At 40.9% G+C, this 20851-nt stretch overlaps 1 protein-coding gene across 5 annotated transcripts in view; it reads right to left on the bottom strand.

Annotated features, from left to right (window-relative positions):
* Nucleotides 1-409: 409 nt before the first annotated feature.
* mvb12a (multivesicular body subunit 12A) overlaps nt 410-20851 on the bottom strand; it is a 44775-nt gene continuing 24333 nt past the window's right edge. For 4 of the 5 annotated variants that reach the window (XM_072564036.1, XM_072564037.1, XM_072564038.1 and 1 more), the window contains 9 exons: nt 19635-19792; nt 15347-15445; nt 14373-14469; nt 12693-12822; nt 11868-11990; nt 11401-11507; nt 7209-7264; nt 6517-6576; nt 410-1507 (listed from right to left, as the gene is read on the bottom strand). In XM_072564036.1, coding sequence (XP_072420137.1) covers nt 1445-1507; nt 6517-6576; nt 7209-7264; nt 11401-11507; nt 11868-11990; nt 12693-12822; nt 14373-14469; nt 15347-15445; nt 19635-19730 — 831 coding nt within the window. In that variant the 5' untranslated portion in view covers nt 19731-19792 and the 3' untranslated portion in view covers nt 410-1444. The remainder of the gene's footprint in view (nt 1508-6516; nt 6577-7208; nt 7265-11400; nt 11508-11867; nt 11991-12692; nt 12823-14372; nt 14470-15346; nt 15446-19634; nt 19793-20851) is intronic. The other variant, XM_072564040.1, reaches the window with a different exon arrangement.

The following is a 20851-nucleotide window of genomic DNA, read 5'->3' as shown; positions in this document are numbered from 1 at the left end:
AATTCCAGACCCCAATGGTGAGTTTTACCCAAAAGAGCTTTTTGTTTTTAAAGTTCTACATATTAAGTGTGATTTAGTATAATTAATTTAAAGTGAGTGAGAGCCCTAACACTTGGGAGGTGCTTGAGAGCACCTTTGCAAATACTGAAGTTGTAGGTTCTCCCACAAGGGGCAAAAAAAAAATCCCTATTATTGTTGTCCAGCCCCCACCTGTAGGTATCCTAACTAAGATCAGATACCTAATGGGACACAGAGCTGCTCTGTGCAGCTCATACAGAATTCAATGATGCAGAATACACAGGAAGAATGCCATGAGATCTCCACCTGTAATTCAGTTGGCCATTAACAATCAACCAACTTTACAAACAGGTTTACATGATTGAAGAGGAAAAGAATGCCAGAACAAAGATTATTCTCCATAATTGTTTAATTGTTCAACTGATTTATGGAAACTACAGGATATTTTAAAATCACAAATAGAAAATGGGTAGTTTTCATTCTCAGTAAAGATATTTTTTAATGTACCAGTTTAAACGTGTTACCTTTGGAGCAGATGAGACTTGAATTTGGACCTAAGATATAGAGATGTTTAGAAGATCCATAGTGATATCAGCTCACCCTTTTAAGATGATCATGTGCACATAATGTAGACTACCCAATCCTATCTTCTGACTATGACACCAAACAGAGCCAAGGAAGTCAACAACCACTAAGAAATTGTTGGAAACTATTTTAAATAAACACAGCTGAAGGAAAGTCCCTGGGTTGACAGGTGCTCATAATTAAGTTGAGAGCAACTGAATGGAGGGTGTGCAGCAGCAGGTGAGCTACGCCTGCTCTGTGTACCTACGCTGCAGTGTGTAGAATTAATTCTAATGGACTTCAGTTTTTGTGCTAATTAGGTTGAATGGACAGTTAGTCATTTGGGTTGTATATTGCTTTTCCCATGTTCATACAGCTGTATGAAACTCTTTCACATCCTGCCTTGTTACTCCACCCAACTGCTCACGACATTGACAGCTCAGATAGCAATAATGCACACTACTGTGCAATCTTCTGGAGGACCCGGTCATTACCAAACTGAACTGAGTCTAAAGTTTAACTTCCACATTATTCTACTATATACTGATAGATACCTATTTTGTAAATGAATGCAGGCTTGTGCTGTGCTGCAGTGGGTCCCACTTGTTTACAGTACTTGCAATAACAAACCACATATCAGCAGCAACTGAGATGCAGACAAAGTCAAAAAGGTGATTGTGTGGGGATGGTCTTGGAAAGAGAGACTATTTCTATGAAGTGGGTTTTATTGCATCTTGGTGGGACCTATGTCCAGTCTCATGGCTTTTGGCTTTATGGAGTTAGAGGTATGAATCTGCTGTTAGCTTGATGCACAAGGAACCTTCATCCTGATGTTCTGTCGCAATGCACAGTGGCCCTTGCTCTAAGAGGCCGTTGGAGGGAGTCTGGCAGCTGCTGTCTTCTCTGTCATAAAGCTGTAGTTGTACTGAAACCAGAACAATCACAAGTTAGTGGCTTGGCATTGACTTTTCCTGGACAGCTGGGGGTTGGTGTAATGATTACATGTCTGTGTAAATACACCAAACTATTGACGACTAGCAATAAAAAGTTCAGTATTCTCTTCTCACCCATTCAGAATTCCAGAGCATGATCAAGCTCTGGTAGTCATTTTGACAAACCTCAGTACCACTAAAATAACTTTGCCACACTTCATTGGCATCCTTGCCAAGTCATCTAAAATGATAACTCTTAAACCATTCTCACTTGAATCAAACTCACTTCATACCATACCCCACACATCCACTTTGGCTCATAGAATCGTACAGCACAAAGAAAATATGCAGTCTAACCAGTCCACGCTGAACATAATCCCAAACTCAACCACTCCCACCTGTCTGCACTTGGCCAATATCCCTGCAAACATTTCTTATTTATTCAAGGTTTGCATGAAGATTTGTAGCCTGGCGCCGGTTGCTATGGTTGTGGGAATGGTTACTGAGCTGGAAAGTTGATTTGCAGACGTTTCATCCCCTGTCTGCGTGACACCTTCAGTGCTTTGGAGCTGCCCATGAGCACTGAAGACTACCACAACTGGAAGCTGCAAGAACTGAGCCAAATAAATTCCAGAAGGGACAGTACAGCAGCGCTTCACAGGAGGCTGTAAAGCACTGAAGATGTCACCTAGACAGGGAATGAAACATTTGCAAATTAACTTCCCAGCTTGGTGAACATACCCACAACCACAGCAATTTCTTATTCATGTGCTTAGCCAAATGTTGTAATTGTAGACACATCCACTACTTCCTCTGGAAAGTTCATTTCATGCATGACCCATATATTAAAAAATTGTCTTTTCATATATGGTGGCACAGTGGTTAGCACTGCTGCCTCACAGCGCCAGAGACCCGGGTTCAATTCCCACCTCAGGCGACTCTCTGTGTGGAGTTTGCACATTCTCCCTGTCTCTGCGTGGGTTTCCTCCGGGTGCTCCGGTTTCCTCCCACACTCCAAAGATGTGCAGGTCAGGTGAATTGGCCATGTTAGGTAAGGGGTAGATGTAGGGGTATGGGTGGGTTGCGCTTCGGCGGGGCGGTGTGGACTTGTTGGGCCGAAGGGCCTGTTTCCTCACTGTAAGTAATCTAATCTAATCTAATTTCTCCTCTCACCTTAAAAATTATGGACCCCAGTCATGAAATTGCCCACCCAAGTGAAAAGACACCCATCTTAGATACAACCTTCACTGTCCCATTATATCACCAATTTTGGTGTCATTCTCAAACTTACCATGTCTTTATATTCTCATCTAAATCATTGATATAAATGACAAATCGATGTGGAACACAGCTGGTCAAAGGCCGCCAATCCAGAAAATCTACCATCATTCTGTCTCCTGCTGTTAAGCCAATTTTGTATCCAATTGGCAAGCTCACCCTGAATCCCATGAGGTCAAGCTTTACTAATTAGTCAATTGAAGAGCCTTGGCATTCAGGCTAAATTTGCAGATGAGACAAAAATAGGTGGAGGGACAGATAGTATTGAGGAGATGGGGAGGACTGCAGAAGGATTTAAATAGGTTAGAGAGTGGACAAAAACATGGCAAATCGATTACAATGTGACAAAGTTTGCAATCATGCACTTTAGTCGGAAGAATAGAAGTTTAAACTATTTTCTAAATGGGGATAAAATTCAGAATTCTGAAGTGTAAAGGGACTTGGGAATCCTAGTCCAGGATTCTCTGAAACTTGCAGGTTGAGTCGATAGTTAGGAAGACAAATACAATGTTGACATTTATTTCAAGGGGACTAGAATTTAAGCAGGAATACACTTCTAGTCAGACCACATGTAGAGTATTGTGCACAATTTTCAGCCCAATATCTGAGGAAGAATGTACTGGCCCTGAAGAAGACTGGAGGAGGTTCACTAGAATGATCCCAGGAATAAAAGGCTTAACATATGAGGAATGTTTGAGGACTCTGGGTCTATATACAGTTTAGAAGGATTGGGGGGGGGAACTAATTGAAACCTACAGAATACTGAATCCTGAAGAAGGGCTTATGCCCAAAATGTCAATTCTTGGATGCTGCCTGACCTGCTACACTTTTCCAATTTTTCAGCTCTGATCTCCAGCATCTGCAGTCCTCACCTTCTCCTAGAATACTGAACAGCCTAGATACAATGGACGTTGGGAAGATTTCCATTAGCAGGAGAGACTAGGACCCAAGGAAAGTGAAGTCCCTTTAGAATGGAGATGAGAAAACTTCTTCAGCTAAAGATTGGTGAATTCTACAGAAGGCTATGGAGGCCAGGTCATGGAGTAAATGTAAGACAGAAAGGTTCTTGATTATTAAGGGGATCAAAGGTTATGGGGAGAAGGAGGAGAATGGGGTAGAGAAACTTATCAGCCACGATCGAATGGCAGAGCAGACTCAATGAGCCGAATGTCCTAATTTCTGTGGCCATGTCTTATGGTTTTATCCTATAAAAAAGATTCCATTGTGTCCTGAATGCCCCGATATATTTTCCATCAGTCTCCCAGGCATTTTATTACAATATAATTCAAGATCCTGGGATCTTCAACCCAAGGTGGGACTCCATGATACATGCAAAGTCAATTGGATTGGCTGAAGACTGATATTGGGGATCTCTGGAGGAGATTGAGATGGATTGTCCACTTGGCATTTCTGTTTGAAAATTTTTTACAAATGCTTCAAACTTATCTTTTGTATTGTTGTGCTGGGCTCTCACTTATTAAGGACTAGGTATTTGTGGAGTCTCCTTCTACAGGAGTTGTTCAATTGTGAAAATAGTATCTTACTGTTAAGAGTACAGCAGGGGAAGATGCCCTGCCATGAGGTTGTTGATGGCCCATAGCACCTCATGAATATCCAGTCTTGAGTTACTAGATCTGTTCAAAGTCTTTCCCATTTAGCACATTAATAATTGTACACAACAGGATGTAAGATATCAATGTGAATATGGGACTTCATCTCACAAAGGCTGTATGATGGTCACTCAATTACTGAGAATGCCATGGACAAATGGAAGGTAGGTTGGCAAGGATGAGATCAAATAGGATTTTCCCTTTTGTTGGTTCATTCATCACCTGCTAAAGACCTAGTTCACTGTGTCCTTAACGATTTGCACAACCTGATCATCTTGGGTGATGGTCTTAAGTCCTCCACCCGGCGGAATGCTGCATCCTTATCACCTTCAGTACTTTTGCTATGAACTAGACCAAATCCCCTCAAAATATATTGAGAAAATAGTCTAGACCCTAACTTTTTCTTACTTGAAAAGTAAGTCTAAAAGGTGGGGCTTTCCAGATGCAATTTAATTGATCAAACTTCACAATGTTAAGCAAAAGACACTATCTCTTACACTACCGTTAGAATACAAACAAAATAAATATAAAATAATTGGCTTAACTGGAGCTCTATAGATACAATAGCTACTAATTAATTGTTCTAATAGAGCAACATCCATAAACCACCTTGGCGAAAGGCAAATTCACGAAAATAGATTGTGTCACAGGCAACCCTCCAGTCCAGGAGGAATAACATCAAAACAGAGGGAGAGAGAAGCAGGGAGAAATATGCTGTACTTTGGCTTCAAGACTCCAGCAGCAACTGCTACTGAAAAATTAAAACTAAAAATCCTGGTTCTGTGGGAGCTTGACCCCCACCCATTCAGGCTGTTTCTGTTCCAGCCTTCAGGGAAAGAAAATCCCAAGGACTCACAAACTGTTCCTTTTTATGGGCTTTGAAGTAGACTGATAGTCACTAATCCGCAGCTGAAGGAGGACAGTATAAAGTAATCAGCAGGATTCCTTGCCCCGATTGAACCAATGCCATGGGACTTCACGGTTTTTGGAGTCAATGGGAAGGACTGACAAGGCAGCTCTCCCTCAACAGTATACCACTATGTGCTGCTGGGTATACCTGCTGGGTATGTTCTGTCCAACAGGCAGGACAGAATGATGGTTGTGTCTGGCACATAATTATACTCATGAAATCATACCTTACAGAATGTCAGGCTGTTATTTTAGTCTGAGAGACAGCTCTCCCAATTTAGGCACTAGTCAGGATGACTGAGCAGGGTCAAAAAGGAGTGTGTTTACAATTGGTGTTTCTGCTCCTTGGTCAGTACCAGGTGATTCATCTGGTATCACTATTTTTGAGACTTGCAACTGTTACAAATGAGAGGTATACTACAAATTCAAAGGACACTTAAAAGTCAATCACACTGCTACTTTTACCTGGTCTGGTCTACATCTGACTCCAGTTCCCTAAAGGATATTAGTGAACTGAATAGTCATTGGACATTTAATTACAGACTTTTTTAAAAAATTGAATTTAAATTCCATCATCTACCATCTACCATAGTTACATTTGAATACAGGTCCTTAGAACATTACCTGGTTCTCTGGGTCCAGCAATTATCTATACATCATCTCCTCCCTGACATCAAATACCTTATAGTTGAAGAGCGAACAGGAATGGTTAAGTGAATGACATGAATTTAATGAATGAGTTCTGCTCAGATATGGGGGTCCTTCTTTATTTGACACTCTGATACTGAGTTCAAACCCATAAATGGCAATAAGTCCCTGCCAGGAACCTAACCTCTTAACAGCAAGGCACTCAACTGAAGTTGGATTGCACTTTCAATAAAAGTGGGTCAAAAAGTTTGGTGCTGGAAAAGCACAACATGTCAGGCAGCATCTGAGGAGCAGGAGAGGTGACATTTCAGGCACAAGCCTTTCATCAGGAATTCTCCTGCTCCTCAGAAGCTGCCTGATCTGCTGTGCTTTTCCAGCACCAGACTTCTTGACTCTGGTTCTCCAGCATCTGCAGTCCTCACTTTCTCCCACTTTCAATAAACGGGTCAGGTGAACTGGAAATAAATACACCATGTGAAAATAGAAAGGGTGACAGGTTGTTTACCTTTGCAGGAAGTACTTTCAAATAACAAGCATCATGAGCATTTCTGACTTACCTCATTCTCTATCTCAGCATGGCTCTTAATTTGGAAATTTGCAATATTAGCACTGGGTACCTGCAGAAAGACATGAAGGAATTGCAGCAGTCTGTACCATTGAAAAACAGCACAATATATTGTAAGATTTCACCACTGAATATGGTGTAATGGCTAGTAATGTTTTGGGAGTTTGGTCTCTCCATCTTGATGAAGTCAAATTAAACCTTTGTGCTCGTGAATGCAGAATCAACCCAGCTTCAAGTCACATATAACACATTTAATGTAATAAAATAGCCCAAGGTGCTTCACAGAAGCATTCTGATATAAACACAGAGCCACTTGAGGAGATACTGGATCAGGTGACCAAAAAATGTGTCAAAGTAGTAGGTTTTAAAAAGAGGAATATTCTAAAAGGAGGAAAGTGAAGAGGAGAGGTGTTAAGGAAGGAATTCCACATCTTAAGTCCTCCACAGCAAAGCAATTCAAATCAGAGCCACTCAACAGCAGAAGTAATTTTCTTGGTCTGTTCTTCAAGTATTCACAAGTGTAAATTATTGCATCAGTAATTTCCTCAGTAGGTCAATGTAGACTGCAGAAATTAAACCAATATGTACTACTGCATGAAAAGCTCCTAAAAAAAAAGTTGGAATTGGGAGTCACTGAAGCTCCATTAAGACAATGATAATTATGTTGGCTTATACCGTACTTACATTCACAGAGGTGCTTTCAAATCTAGGATGCAACACAAATGGGACACCATCCATCGCTGCCAAATAGGGGGGAAAAAAATGGAGTTTATGAACAGGTTCATTATTCCAACTGTTATAACACCACTCAAAATTATATTGCCAGTTGCTTCTACCCCGACAGAATCCACATATCACACATTGTATGGTCCATTTCCATCGGGGGTCCCTCTGGTGCCTCAGTGGAGCACAACTCCTTGCCTCTGCAGCAATCACCACCTCTTCTCAGTTAGTAGCAGAGTGCCAGATGTCTTACTGGGACCATCAATGTTCAGCAAGTATGTTAAAATGGATAGTTACATAACAAAAGAATGGGCAGTGATATAATAGTCTTGGGTATGAGAGACAGAAGGGAGGAGTTAGGAGGTTAAAAGCAGTTACCATTTTTACATTTGTGCAACGTTTACAGTTGATTGTAACTCATGAGTTACTTTCCCAACACTGGTGCCTCATCCCAAACTGCTAAGTCCTCACTGTTTAGCAATTTGACACTGACTCCCCATATTCCACACTGATGAATATGTTATTTCAGATTTCATCTGAGGATCAAGGTCACATTTACATACACCCCATCCCTCCATGGACCAATCTTGGATTGTCACTGTCAAGTCCCATTTAGTAGGTTTTCAACATGCCTTTATTAAGTCTCAATTTAGCTTCACAAGAAAGGAGTGCAACAGCAGAATATTTAAAGGATGGTCTCACCTCTCAAACAGATCACAGTTATATCTAGCCCTATGCCTAGCATTAGATCCAATTCCAGGGGGAAGAAAAGACTGAAATTGTTTTTAAACTGAAATAATTATGAACAAGTATGTTCCTGTTAGGGTGAAGGGTAAGGCTGCTGATGTAGGGAATGCTGAATGACTAGAAAAATTGAGGTTTTGGTCAAGAATAAGAAGGAAGCATATATCAGGGATAGACAATAGAGGTCGAATGAATCACTAGAAGGGTATAAAAGCAGTTGGAGTATACTGAAGATGGAAGTCAGGAGGGCAAAAAAGGGACACAAGAGATATCTTTGGCAAAAATGGTTAAGGAGAATCCAAAGGGATTCTACAAATACATTAAGGACAAAAAGGGTAACTAGGCAGAGAATAGGGCCCCTTAAAAGTTCAGCAAGGCCATCTATGAAGACCCACAGGAGGTGGGGGAGATACTAAACGAGTATTTTGCATCAGTGCTTACCATGGGGAAAGACATGGAAGGTAAAGAACGTGGGGAAAAATATATTGACATGTTGGATAATGGCTCAGTGGTTAGCACTGCTGCCTCACAATGTTAGGGACCTGTGTTTGATTCCCACAATCAAAGAGACCTTATAGAGGTTTATAAAAATTATGAGGGGCATGGATAGGATAAATAGACAAAAGTCTTTTCCCTGGGGTGGGAGAACTACAGGACATTGCTTGAGGGTTAGAAGGGAAAGACATAAAAGGGACCTAAGGGGCAGAGGGTGGTGCGTATATGGAATGAGTTACCAGAGGAAGTGGTGGAGGATAGTACAATTACAACATTTAAAAGGCATCTGGATGGGTATTTGAATTGGAAGGGTTTAGAAGACTATAGGCCAAGTGCTGGCAAATGGGACTAGATACCTGATTCGGTGCAACTCGTTCATGTCAAAAGGTCTGTTTCTGTGCTGTACATCTCTATCACTATATACAAATTAAGTAGATTTGCCATGCTAAATTGACTATAAATGTCCAGGAAATGCAGGGTTACGAGGATAGGATAGGGTAGGGGGATGAGTCTGGATGGGATGCTCTTCGGCAGGTTGATGTGGACTTGATGGGCCGAATGACTTGCTTTCACAGTGTAAGGATCTATGATTCTATGTCCATATTACAGAAGTCATGGTGCTGGATGTCTTATAATGCAAAAAAGTTGGATAACTCCCCAGGACTTTATCAAGTGTACCCTAGAATTCTGTGGAAAATGAGTCCTGGGCTGAGATACTTGTATCATTGATAGCCACGACTGAGGTGCCTGAAGACTGGAGGTTGGCCAACTTAGTGCTAATATTTAAGAAAGATGGTAAAGAAACGTCAGAGAACTACAGACCGGTGAACCTGACATTGATGGTGGGCAAGTTGTTGGAGGGGATTCTGAGGAACAGGACTTACACACATTTAGAAAGGCGAGGAGTGATTAGGGATAGTATCTCAGCATGGCTCTTAATTTGGAAATTTACAATATTAGTACTGGGCACCTGCAGGAAGACATCAACAAGGATTTACAGCAGTCTGTACCATTGAAAAACAACACAATATATTGTAACATTTCAACACTGAATATGTTCCTTTAGGGAAGGGAACTGCTGTGGATCTGGAGGTAAGACCAGACCAGGTAAAAATGGCAATGCGATTGACTTTTAAGTGTCCTTTGAAATTGTGTAGTACACCTCTCATTTGTAACAATTGAAAATCTCAAAAAAAAAGGTATGATATCAGACAAATCGCAGGGGAAATCACTCCTCGCTAACTTGACTAAGTTTTAAATGAGTATTGAAAAGGGTTGAGGGCAGAGCAGTGGATGTGATCTATATGGACTTCAGTCAGGTGTTTGACAAGATCCCTTACGATAGACTGGTTAGCAAGGTTTGGTCACATGGAATATAGAGAGAACTAGGTCAAAAGATGATGACAGAGTGTGGTGGTGGAGGGTTGCTTTTCAGATTAGAGGCCAGTGACTGATAGCGTGCCAGAAGGATCAGTGCTTTTGTCATTTAAATAAATGGTTTGGATGTGAACATAGGAGGTATGGTCAGCAAGTGTGCAGATGACACCAAAATTGGAGGTGTCGTGGACAGCAAAAAAGTTACCTCAGATTACAATGGGATCTTGATCAGATGGGCCAAAGAATGGCAGATGGAGTTTAATTTAGATAAACATGAGATGCTGCATTTTGGAAAGGCAAATCAGGGCAGGACTTACATACTTAATGGTAAGATCCTTGGGTGTGTAGCTGAACAAAGAGACTTTGGAGTGCAGGTTCAGAGTTCCTTGAAAGTGCAGTCCCAGGTAGTAGGATAGTGAGGAAGGTATTTGATATGCTTGCCTTTATTGGGCACTGCATTGAGTATAGGAGTTGGGGTGTCATATTGAGATTGTACAGGACATTAGTTAGGCCACTTTTGGAATACTGCATACAATTCTGCTCTCCCTGCTATAGGAAGGATGTTGTGAAAACTTGAAAGGGTTCAGAAAAGATTTACAAGGATGTTGCCAGGGTTGGCGGGTTTGAGCTACAGGGAGAGGCTGAATAAGCAGAGGCTATTTTCCTGGAGCGTCGGAGGCTAGAGGGATGACCTTATCAAGGTTTATAAAATCATGAGGGGCATGGATAGGGTAAATAGACAAGACCATTTCCCTGGAGTCGGGTAGTCCCAAAACTAGAGGGCATAGGTTTAAGGTGAGAGGGGAGAAGATTTAAAAAGGGACCCGAAGGGCAATTTTTTCACGCAAAGAGTGGTGCATATATGGAGGGAGCTGCCAGAGGAAGTGGAGGTGGCTGGTATAATTATAACATTTAAAAATCATCTGGAGGGCTAAATGAATAGAAAGCATTTGGAGGGATATAGGCCAAATGCTGGCAAATGGGACTAGATTTATCTCTGATATCTGGTCGGCGTGGATGGGTTTCCTTGCTATTTATCTCTATGACTCTTAAGTAAAGAGCAGTGTAGTAAACTACTGAATGTTACTAACCAGCACATTGAATATAATTACCCAAACAGACTACATACATTCTCATTGATGCACTAATTCTTTCAGCTTCAAAGTCTAAGAAAGTTAAAAATCACAACACCAGGTTATAGTCCAATAGGCTTATTTGGAAGGATAGCTTCTGAAACACTTCTCCTTCATCAGGTGGTTGTGAAGTAGATCATAAGACACAATTTATAACAAAAAGGTTCACAGTGTGATGCAACTGAAATTATACATCAAATAGCCAATAGCTTGACTTTAACTTCTGATGCTCTAGTTTTTCTTTAACTAGAACAAGAAAATAGAACAGAAATCGTTGGGTGTAAGATGACCAGTGACTTATTTGGGGTATTGACTTATTTATGGTGGGAGGTTTACAAGAAGGGCAAGTAGTGAAGGAGTTGTCTAACTGGGAGGTGGACGGGACAATTGGAGTCCAATCTTACCTGAGATTCCATAAATATTTTCTGCACTGTACACAGAATCTTTGTGCTCTAGGGTAGTGCGCCTCTTGCTAAGTCGTACTGGGGCTACATCAAGTTCTTCCCTTTTCCTACAGCAATTGAAAGACAGATTAATTTTAGGATTTTTATGATGTATGACACTAATGAATGCTTTATGCCAGTCAGACTTTCAACTCAGACACTGCCAGGTCTGAATTTACACTTTTTTGCAGCATACATCTTTCTGAAGTTTAAAGGCTTTTTATTGTAACTGAATTTAATTGATAAACAAAACAGATGGGATTTTCTAAAAGGATCCAGTGAACTATCAAAGATCAGAACATATATTGCTTCACTTCATCTTTGTTCTGTCCCATTTTATCTTCCATTCATCTGCTAATCTGCATCATAATTCAAAGCTAAAACTTGCCATGCTTTCTGTGAAACATATTTATGCTTGTGCTAAGCACCTTGAGCTCTCATTCTCCAGTGATAGCCCTCTGATATCAACAGCAATACTTCTTGGCTTGGGCAAAGGTTTTGGCTTGTCCAACCTCCCTTTTCTACACCAGATGACAAACCCACTCAGTTCTCTGCAAAACAAAACATAATAGTGAATAAAAGTCTATATTAAACACAGAACATACTCAATAGAAACAGATGCACACAGGTGTAAATATGCAGATTTGTGATAAATACATAATAACCACGGAAATGGCAAATATAAAGTGCACAGGATATCAAAGGTTTCAAATTATCCATATTCCCTTCAAATCCCAAGGTTAAGTAAATCAGACTAGTCACAGTGAGATTCATAACTGGGGATCAGAAAATCTAACAACTGAAGGTGGTTGGTTAAATACACTTACTGGAAACAGACTAATGCAAAAATCAGAGAACAGTCAGGGAACCAGAAACATGGAATATAAATCGATTGTGGACTTAAAATTAATCAAGTATTTTTCTGCTTTGAGGAATTGGTGTTGGCGAGGCTGCACACCACAGCATGCTAGTGCAGCCCCTGATATTACCCCGATGTTTCTTGAAGGTATGGTATTTCAGGGTGTGCTTGTAATTAGCTTGAACACTCGTCCAGTAAAGAGGCTAGGATAGAAAGTGGCTCTTGTACAGAGTGTGGGCTAATTTGTCTTTCAGAGGAAACGTTAAATCTAGAGGCAATAAATATATTTTAAAGATCAGTAAAAACTATGGAAATGTACTTCAACCATGCTAAAAGTCCACTTGGTTGTGTAGCATAAAATGTTGTATTGATACTGATCAAAGGTTTTGCTTACCCTATGCATGTGTACAAAGGTACAATCTGCTTGCTTTTTCCAGTCAGTTTGATATCAAAAACAGCAGAGTCAGCTCCACCGAACGGGACTGTCTTAACACACAGTCGTTTCTTTTTAGACACGATGACCTCTGGGGTAAGAAAAATGGCAACCATTATTTAACCTGCGAATCAGCAAATGAATTGTTTTTGCTGTTATTGTTTTTTAACGGCTAAAATTTAAAATTTTTTTTAAGCGCCTAGCGGACCCAGAAGCTGGTGTAGCGCTAGCTTACCTGGGAAGGTTTTTTTTCTTATAAAAGCGCGCACATTTGGCGCAACATCGAGGGCCGAAGGGCCTGTACTGCGCTGTATTTTTCTATGTCTATGCTATGAATCATAGGGTTAAGAGTCTTCAGTGGTGAACCCAGTGTGTAGGAATCCACATGCCTAACACCACTGGAGTTTTGGGTTACAGGTGAGAATGTTGTATACTACAATTCCAGAATCACTCATTATCCCAATCTCATGCCAGTTCGGTGGAGTGATTGAAATGACTTTCATGTATCTGAACAATACAACAAGACAACTGAATGCCTGAAGGTGCTGCTTCTAAAAATGCTAGGTGCATTTCTTGTGATTGCTCCTCCTCTTTAGTCATTGCCTCAGAGGGCAAAGGGTCCCAGCTGGTTGTTCCTGAGTCTGAGAAAAATCACTCGAGTATACTAAATTAAGGTGAACACAGGGACCCTCTGATCAATCCAACCATGTTTTAGGGTCTTGTATATGTCTGGGTCACCCTAGATTCTGATCCCTTTGATGCCCATCAGCTCTCCAAGAACTTTGCGACTGGTGAGAATTACTGAGCACACCAGTTGACAGAATGGAACATTTTAAACCTGCACGTGTTCAATTTGTTCCAAGTTGCTGGTTTTGCTGGTGTCCTCTTTGTATACAGACAGAGACACTTAGCTAAACATTAATTCTTAATGTATCAAGCTTTAGTGTCTAAGTAAGGGAATACTCTTTGTCTCTGAGCCCCAAAAATCTAACTCTCAAAACATTTTTCTTTATTGCTTTGTCCCACATAGGTCTGCAATTTGTAAGCTGTTACTCCAAGCCCAATTTAACCCTAATTTGGAACACTTAACAGCATTTAACATCTGTAACTCTGCAAATCAGAACAAGCAATGTGTTCTCTGCAGGCAGGATACACATGGACATATGGCAAGTGAACACAAATAGATAATCCTGCGCGAATTAGTCAGCTACACTGCAGCTCACGGAAAGTTACAAGATAAATGACATTCCCAGCGTAATTGCTTGCCTCCATATAGTGTCTCCGTTGTAGCAAGATGGTGCAAGGCAGTTCATGGAGACAAACTTAAGCAGGAGAAAATAGATATGCAAGCATCATTTGTCAATGAGAGCTTGGAAAGAAAAAGTGTTTCAACTTCAACTTTCTGACACCAAGTCAAAAGTGGTGTCATAAAGACAGATTCAACTTCTCTCAACTTCAAGAGAGCAGAGAACTGTCAAGAGTTCAGCTACAAAACAGGCTTAAATTGTGAGAGGTATTATAGTTGAATCTCCATATTCTGTGAATTCATCAAGAAAATCCCTCAACTTTAAATAAGTGCATTCAAGATCAGTGACAGCCCCACATTCCAATATCCTTATGTCTGTTATCAGAAATACTCACTGGGATCCAGGAATTCAGAAATGAAGGCATATCCTGATGGTAGAGGGTTCTTATCAGGAAGTAACTGGATATCTGAGACAATGTCCCCTTGAGGGTTCTGCAAACAGGGCACAGCAGCAGTGTTACATTATCATGTCCTCACTAAGACCTGCACTGAAAATATTTGCAAACCTTATTATTTATTGACACTACTGTGAGTGTCTTAACATTGATTAATAGTCCATAACCCACAGCCACGGGCAGATTTATTATTTGTTTCCTTCAGTTTCTCCTTGAAGGTGCTAATTTTGTGCCAATCTTCTAGTAACCAATCACAGTATCTGTCCATCACCCCCACTGACACAAACACCACAAAGATTTCTTATGCATGCCTAGCAGGGCATCTGACAACAGGTATGGAGGAAGTAACACCAAGGTTGTCTTGAATATAAGAGGTTCTCTTCACAGATGCTGCCAGACCTGCTGAGCTTTTCCAGCAAGCTCTGTTTTTGGTTCCAATTTTCAGCGTCCACAGTTCTTTTGGTTCCTTTAATAATATAAAAACAAACTTTCCCAGGAAAGATCAGAAAATGGGATTCTGGACAGATTTGCCTCCCTGGTTTTGGCATGCAGAGGCTAGTGTGAGATCATCACCAAGAGTTCAGCAGAAATTGGTTAACTCGGCCTAAACGATACAACCAGAACTTCAAGCAACATGAGTCAGTGCTAGAGTTTATAATTCTCTTTTCGTTCATAGTTATTGTTGCTGTAACAAAATGTCTTAGCCTTTGAAATGCAGGGACGAAGTGGTGAATGTGGAGGTTGGGGTGGCACTGACAGGGAAGATCACAAGATAAATGAGATTCAAGTCAGGTTGCTTTCTCTTGAATTAATTTCAACAGTTGCACCAAATTTATTCTTCTGAAATATTGCACTTTTTCTATGCCACGGGCTGTAAACAGGTACCCAAGCTGAGGGAGTATATATTAACTTACCTCTTTATTCAGCAGTGAGCTTACACACAGATAACAATTGGATTTCTGGCCAAAGCCTTTTGCAAAATTTGCAGAGGAGCCATCTGTAGTTGTCACAATCTAGAATACAAAGGATATCGATGATGTAATTGGAGGCGCTGGTGGTAGTTGAAGAGTTGTCAAATGTCTAATAATTCTCATAATTTGGGGCAAGTGATGCTAAAGAAAACTCACATGGAGAAATCACTGAATACAGAAAAGGCCCTTCAGCATGTCAATCTGCACTGACTAAAACTATGCTAAAATCTACACTTGTCCCACTTTTCAGCACTTGATGCATAGCCTTGAATGTTATGACACCTAAAATGTTCAGAGTACTTTTAAAAGGTTGAGATTTCCTGCCTCAACTGCCCTTCCAGGCAGTGCATCCCAGATCCACACCACCCTCTGGATGAAAAAGATTTCCTCAAGTTCCCTCTAAACTTCACACCTTTTATCTTACAAAAACATCCCCTAGTTACTAACCCTTCAACTAATGAAAACAGCTGCTTTCTATCCACCCTGTCCATGCCCCTTAATTTTATACATGCCTGTCAGGTCCCCCTCAGCCTTCTTTGTTCCAAAGGAAAAAAACCCAAGCTCATACAGCCTCTCTTCAACACTGAAATGCTCCACCTCAGACCAAATCCTGGTGGACTTCCTCTGCACCCCTCCAATGCAATCACATCTTTCCTATAGTGAGATGTCCAGATATAAAAAGCTCTCCTGAACACATTTCAAGTAATCTGTCCCCTCTAAACACTTTACGTTATGTGTATTCCAATTATTGCAGGGAAGATATTTTTGAAAATTCACTCATTGGACACGGACATCACTGGCAAGCTGCTGGACATTTCAGAGGGCAGTTGAGATTCAACGACATTGCTGTGGGTCTAGAGTCACATGTAGGCAAGGCTGGACCAGATAAGGAGGACTGATTTCTTTCCCTGAAGGACAATCATGAGGCAGATGGGTTTTTCTGACAATTGACAACGATTTTATAGTCATCAGTTGAATCTGAATTCCAGCATCTGTTCTAAGGAAATTTGAACCCAGGTCCACAGAACATTAGCTGAGTTTCTGGATTAATGGTCCAGTAAAAATACCATTAGGCCATCACCTTGCCATAAAATGGTAATATGACTACCCTTATTATTCTTAAGTACCCAGTGAATTGACTACATATCAGCTTCTCTATTATCCACTAACTGTTTGGACATCCCAGCAGTGTGTCTGTCCCCTTCTTAATTCTAGGCTGTATCCAAAAGCTTCATTTGAAGACCCTTCCAAAATATCATCCCTCCTCAATAAATAATGACACCACATTCTCTTTATACCCTCCCCTGTCCTGTCTTGTCTTAAGATTCTGTAACTCTGAATGTTGAGTTGGCAGTCTTGTTCCTCTCGTACCATGTCTTTGGGACAGTAACAATCTCACAATTCCATGAGTCAATCTGCAACCTTAACTGTTGGATATATCTGACACATTCGTGGAGCTGTTCACATAGAATCAGCAACTGAAATTTCCTAATCATCATTTCTCAATTTAAAGAACAGGAAAGAAACGAGTTCACTCATATCTAAGAATTCATTGTGTTTTATCCTTCCTGTTGAATTTTCTTGGTTTACTCAGACTCGCCTCTTTGAAACTGCTGGGGGTACATCACCTCATTCCAGATACTTTGACTCCCAAAACTTCGCTTTTGCTCTCTATTTACATGACCATACACCGCTGAACTCCAAATGCCACTATATTTGCAGTGTTCCTTGCATGTGGCAGTATTAAATGTACTTTGAAAATCTATAAACCACATTTGCATCCAAGTTTCCTGCCTGCTGTTTACTAGTCTGCCTACAAGTTCACTAAACCTTCTGTGCTTGCTGCAAGTCGTCATCTGCAAATCTAACTGATGTTATCATCTGCCCAAGATTCTGTTTCTTCAAACATTGTTTCTGCATAGACATTGAAGAGCCAGTGACAATCAAAGAACTTGTAACAATCACAGAGGAAGGATTGCAAGCCTTGGCAGATTGAATAGTAATAGGCATGAACTTTAGAGTGAAAGTAAACATGTCAACACAAAAGTAGCACAACTTTCAAAATCATCAAGATTTATGTATTCTTAGAAGGAGACTACTGGGAAAAGTGCAAGAATTCAAGAATTTTAGGAAGCATAAGGTCTGAAGATGAAAGATGTAATGTTAAAATAAGAACAAGGTCAGCAATGGGAAAGGCTATATTTGGTAGGAGATGGCTGGTCATTGGAAAGTTGAATAAACAACCTAAAAACCGATTGAAGATCTCAATTTTGAGTGTTGTTTTCTAAGGAAGTGAAACATGGATATTACGAAAGGAAACCACCAACTAGGTACATAATTTTGAATTGTGCATTTGAAGGAAAATGGAAAGGATCTGCTAGACAGAAGAAAATAACATGCTGAATGGAGTGAACAAACAAAAAATTATTGAACAATGTTAGGAAAAGGAAGCTAGGGCACATTGCAAGAGGAAGCACATCTGTGAGAGAAACTATGGAGGGAAGATCTCAAAGAATAAGAGAATGAGAAAGAATATCAATACTAGACTGCTTGAAAATTGAAATTTGATTTGCAAATGAAAATACTAGCAAAGAATAGAGGATAACAGCAAGACTGTTATAAGCCAAGGACTGCCCTCAGATAAAATACATCCACTATCTTTACTTATTTTTTCCAGGAATTCAACAGTTGATCGAACATGCTTGTCTTTTAGAAATCTAGACTGGTCCTGAATAGCCCCTGATTTATTAGCTTAATTCAGGATGGACTCTAGCAGTTTTTCAAAAATTCCTTTGCAGACTCCTCCTTCATCTGAATGGCTTAAGTCATCAGTGTGATGAATAACTCTTCATTAGTTGGATGGCTGTAGCTCAGAGTCTACAATATCATAGCCTGCTTGACTGGTAATCCATCCATCAGAGATGCACCATGGCAGCTGTGCCTTCCATTTTGATGGAAACATCTTCAGCAAGATCTCCCAAACTCAACCAGCTGGAGGGACAACAACTGCCAGCGAATCAGGATCATCATCTACAACATTACTTCCACATTATACACCATCCTGACATGTTCCTTCATTGTTGTTGTTGTTGAGTCAAAAGACTGGAATAGTTCAAGAAACAGTGCATCAGTATATCTCCTGATTTGAATCACGTCACCAGATTTTAACATCCAACTAAGTGACTGGAATGTGCAGGAGTTTGGTTTAATAAAAGAGCGTCCGTTCATCCAGAGGTCACAGCACTGACAACGCAACACTCCCTCAGGTTTGCATGGATCGATTAGTCCAAAGTATATGATCAAGGCCCACAATATTTTTATTCATTAGAAAATAGTAATAAATTGATTTCTTTTTGATGGTATGTTCCTATAAACAATGAAAGCCCTAAAAATCATCAGTACAAGGTATTACAATAAGTCCTAGTTTGAATACCAGCCCTATTTTTTTTCAGCGAAGAACCAGCACAGGTATTAGGATGTTTGACCTTTTTAAGATTAGATTACTTAGTGTGGAAACAGGTCCTTCAGCCCTACAAGTCCACACCGACCCCCGCTGAAGCGCAACCCCACCCAGACCCATTCCCCTAACACTACGGGCAATTCACCTAACCTGCACATTTTTGGACTGTGGGAGCACCGGGAGGAAACCCACGCAGACACTGGGAGAATGTGCAAACTCCACACAGTCAGTCGCCTGAGGCAGGAATTGAACCCGGGTCTCTGGTGCTGTGAGGCAGCAGTGCTAACCACTGTGCCACCGTGCCGCCCACAGATTTTGTTAAGATAGACAAAAACAAAGTTGTCACCTGTTGTCTTGGCCGAGTGGTCTAAGCAGCTGGCATGGGGTTTGTGTCTCCGCGGTGTAGAGTGTTAGACTCTGAACGCTCTTATTAGTGGGCTCTTATTGGTGGTTCAGTTCCCGCCTCAGGAATTTGCACATTCTCCCTGTGTCTGCGTGGGTTTCCTCCGGTTTCCTCCCAAAGTCCAGAAATGTGCAGATTAGGTGAATTGGCCATGCTAAATTGCCCGTATTGTTAGGTGAAGGGGAATGGGTCTGGGTGGGTCGGTGTGGACTTGTTGGGCCGAAGGACCTGTTTCCACACTGTAAGCAATCTAATCTAATATTTGATTTAAATTACAAAGGCTCAGGTAAGATTTCATGTTTATTCATTCCAAAAAATGGTGAGCTGAAATCATAATGACTGTAATCCAGTCAAATGTACAGACATACCAGTTGATATTCCTTTGGACATGTGCTCTGGCTTGAGGCCCATCCTACTCCAGTGAGTGGATAGCAATTTGGATCATTGATCTCCGGTGCAGCCATTTGGAAGAAGGCACAAGAAAAGCCTACACAGCAACCAGTGCTTCATCAATTCGGTTCTCTCACTAGGATCAAATAAAAGCAAAAAGCATTAAAAGGAGAGGTGAAAGGAGAAAAATATCCGACTATAATAATCACTCGGTTGTCAAAGTAGAGCCTGGTTTGTTTCAAAAAAGGAATTATGGCGAATATTAGTTCTCCAGCATTTAAATAGGCTTATCACAGGCTCGTAGGATCCTGCAGCACAGAGGTAGGCTCTTTGGCCAAACTTGTCCACGCCGACCAAAATGCTTATCCTATTTTCCTGCACTAGGCTCACATCCTTCTAAACCTTTCCTATCAATGTATTTGTCCAAATGACTTTTAAATGTTGTTAATGTGCCCACCTAACGCAGAACATTACAGCGCAGTACAGGCCCTTCAGCCCTCGATGTTGCGCCCATCTGTCATACCAACCTGAAGCCCATCTAACCTACACTATGCCATATATGTCCATATGCTTGTTCAATGACGACTTAAATGCAGTTAAAGTTGGCGAATCTACTACATTTGCAGGCAAAGCATTCCATACATTTATTCTGAGTAAAGAAACTACCTCCAACATCTGTCCTATATCTATCACCCCTCAATTTAAAGCTATGCCCCTCATGCTCACCGTCACCATACTTGGAAAAAGGCTCTCCCTGTCCACCCTATCTAACCCTCTGATTTTCTTACAAGTCACCTCTCAACCTTCTTCTGTCCAAAGAATACAGCCTCAAGTCCCTCAGCCTTTCCTCGTAAGACCTTCCCTCCACACTAGGCAACATCCTAGTAAATCTACTTTCCAAAGCTTCCACATCCTTCTTATAATGCGGTGACCAGAACTGTACACAATACTCCGAGTGCGGCTGCGCCAGAGATTTGTACAGCTGCAGCATAACCTCATGGTTCCAGAACTCAATGCCTCTATTAATAAAAGCTAAAACACTGTATGCCTTCTTAACAGCCCTACCAACCTGGGTGGCAACTTTCAAGGATTTGTGTACCTGGACACAGATCTCTCTGCTCATCTACACTACCAAGAATGTTGTGGTTCTGTTCGCCGAGCGGGGAATTTGTGTTGCAGACGTTTCGATCCCTGT

Source organism: Chiloscyllium punctatum, chromosome 46 (genome assembly GCF_047496795.1).
Source record: "Chiloscyllium punctatum isolate Juve2018m chromosome 46, sChiPun1.3, whole genome shotgun sequence".
In the NCBI taxonomy this organism is placed as follows: Eukaryota; Metazoa; Chordata; class Chondrichthyes; order Orectolobiformes; family Hemiscylliidae; genus Chiloscyllium; species Chiloscyllium punctatum.
This window is presented reverse-complemented; position numbering and strand designations above follow the sequence as displayed.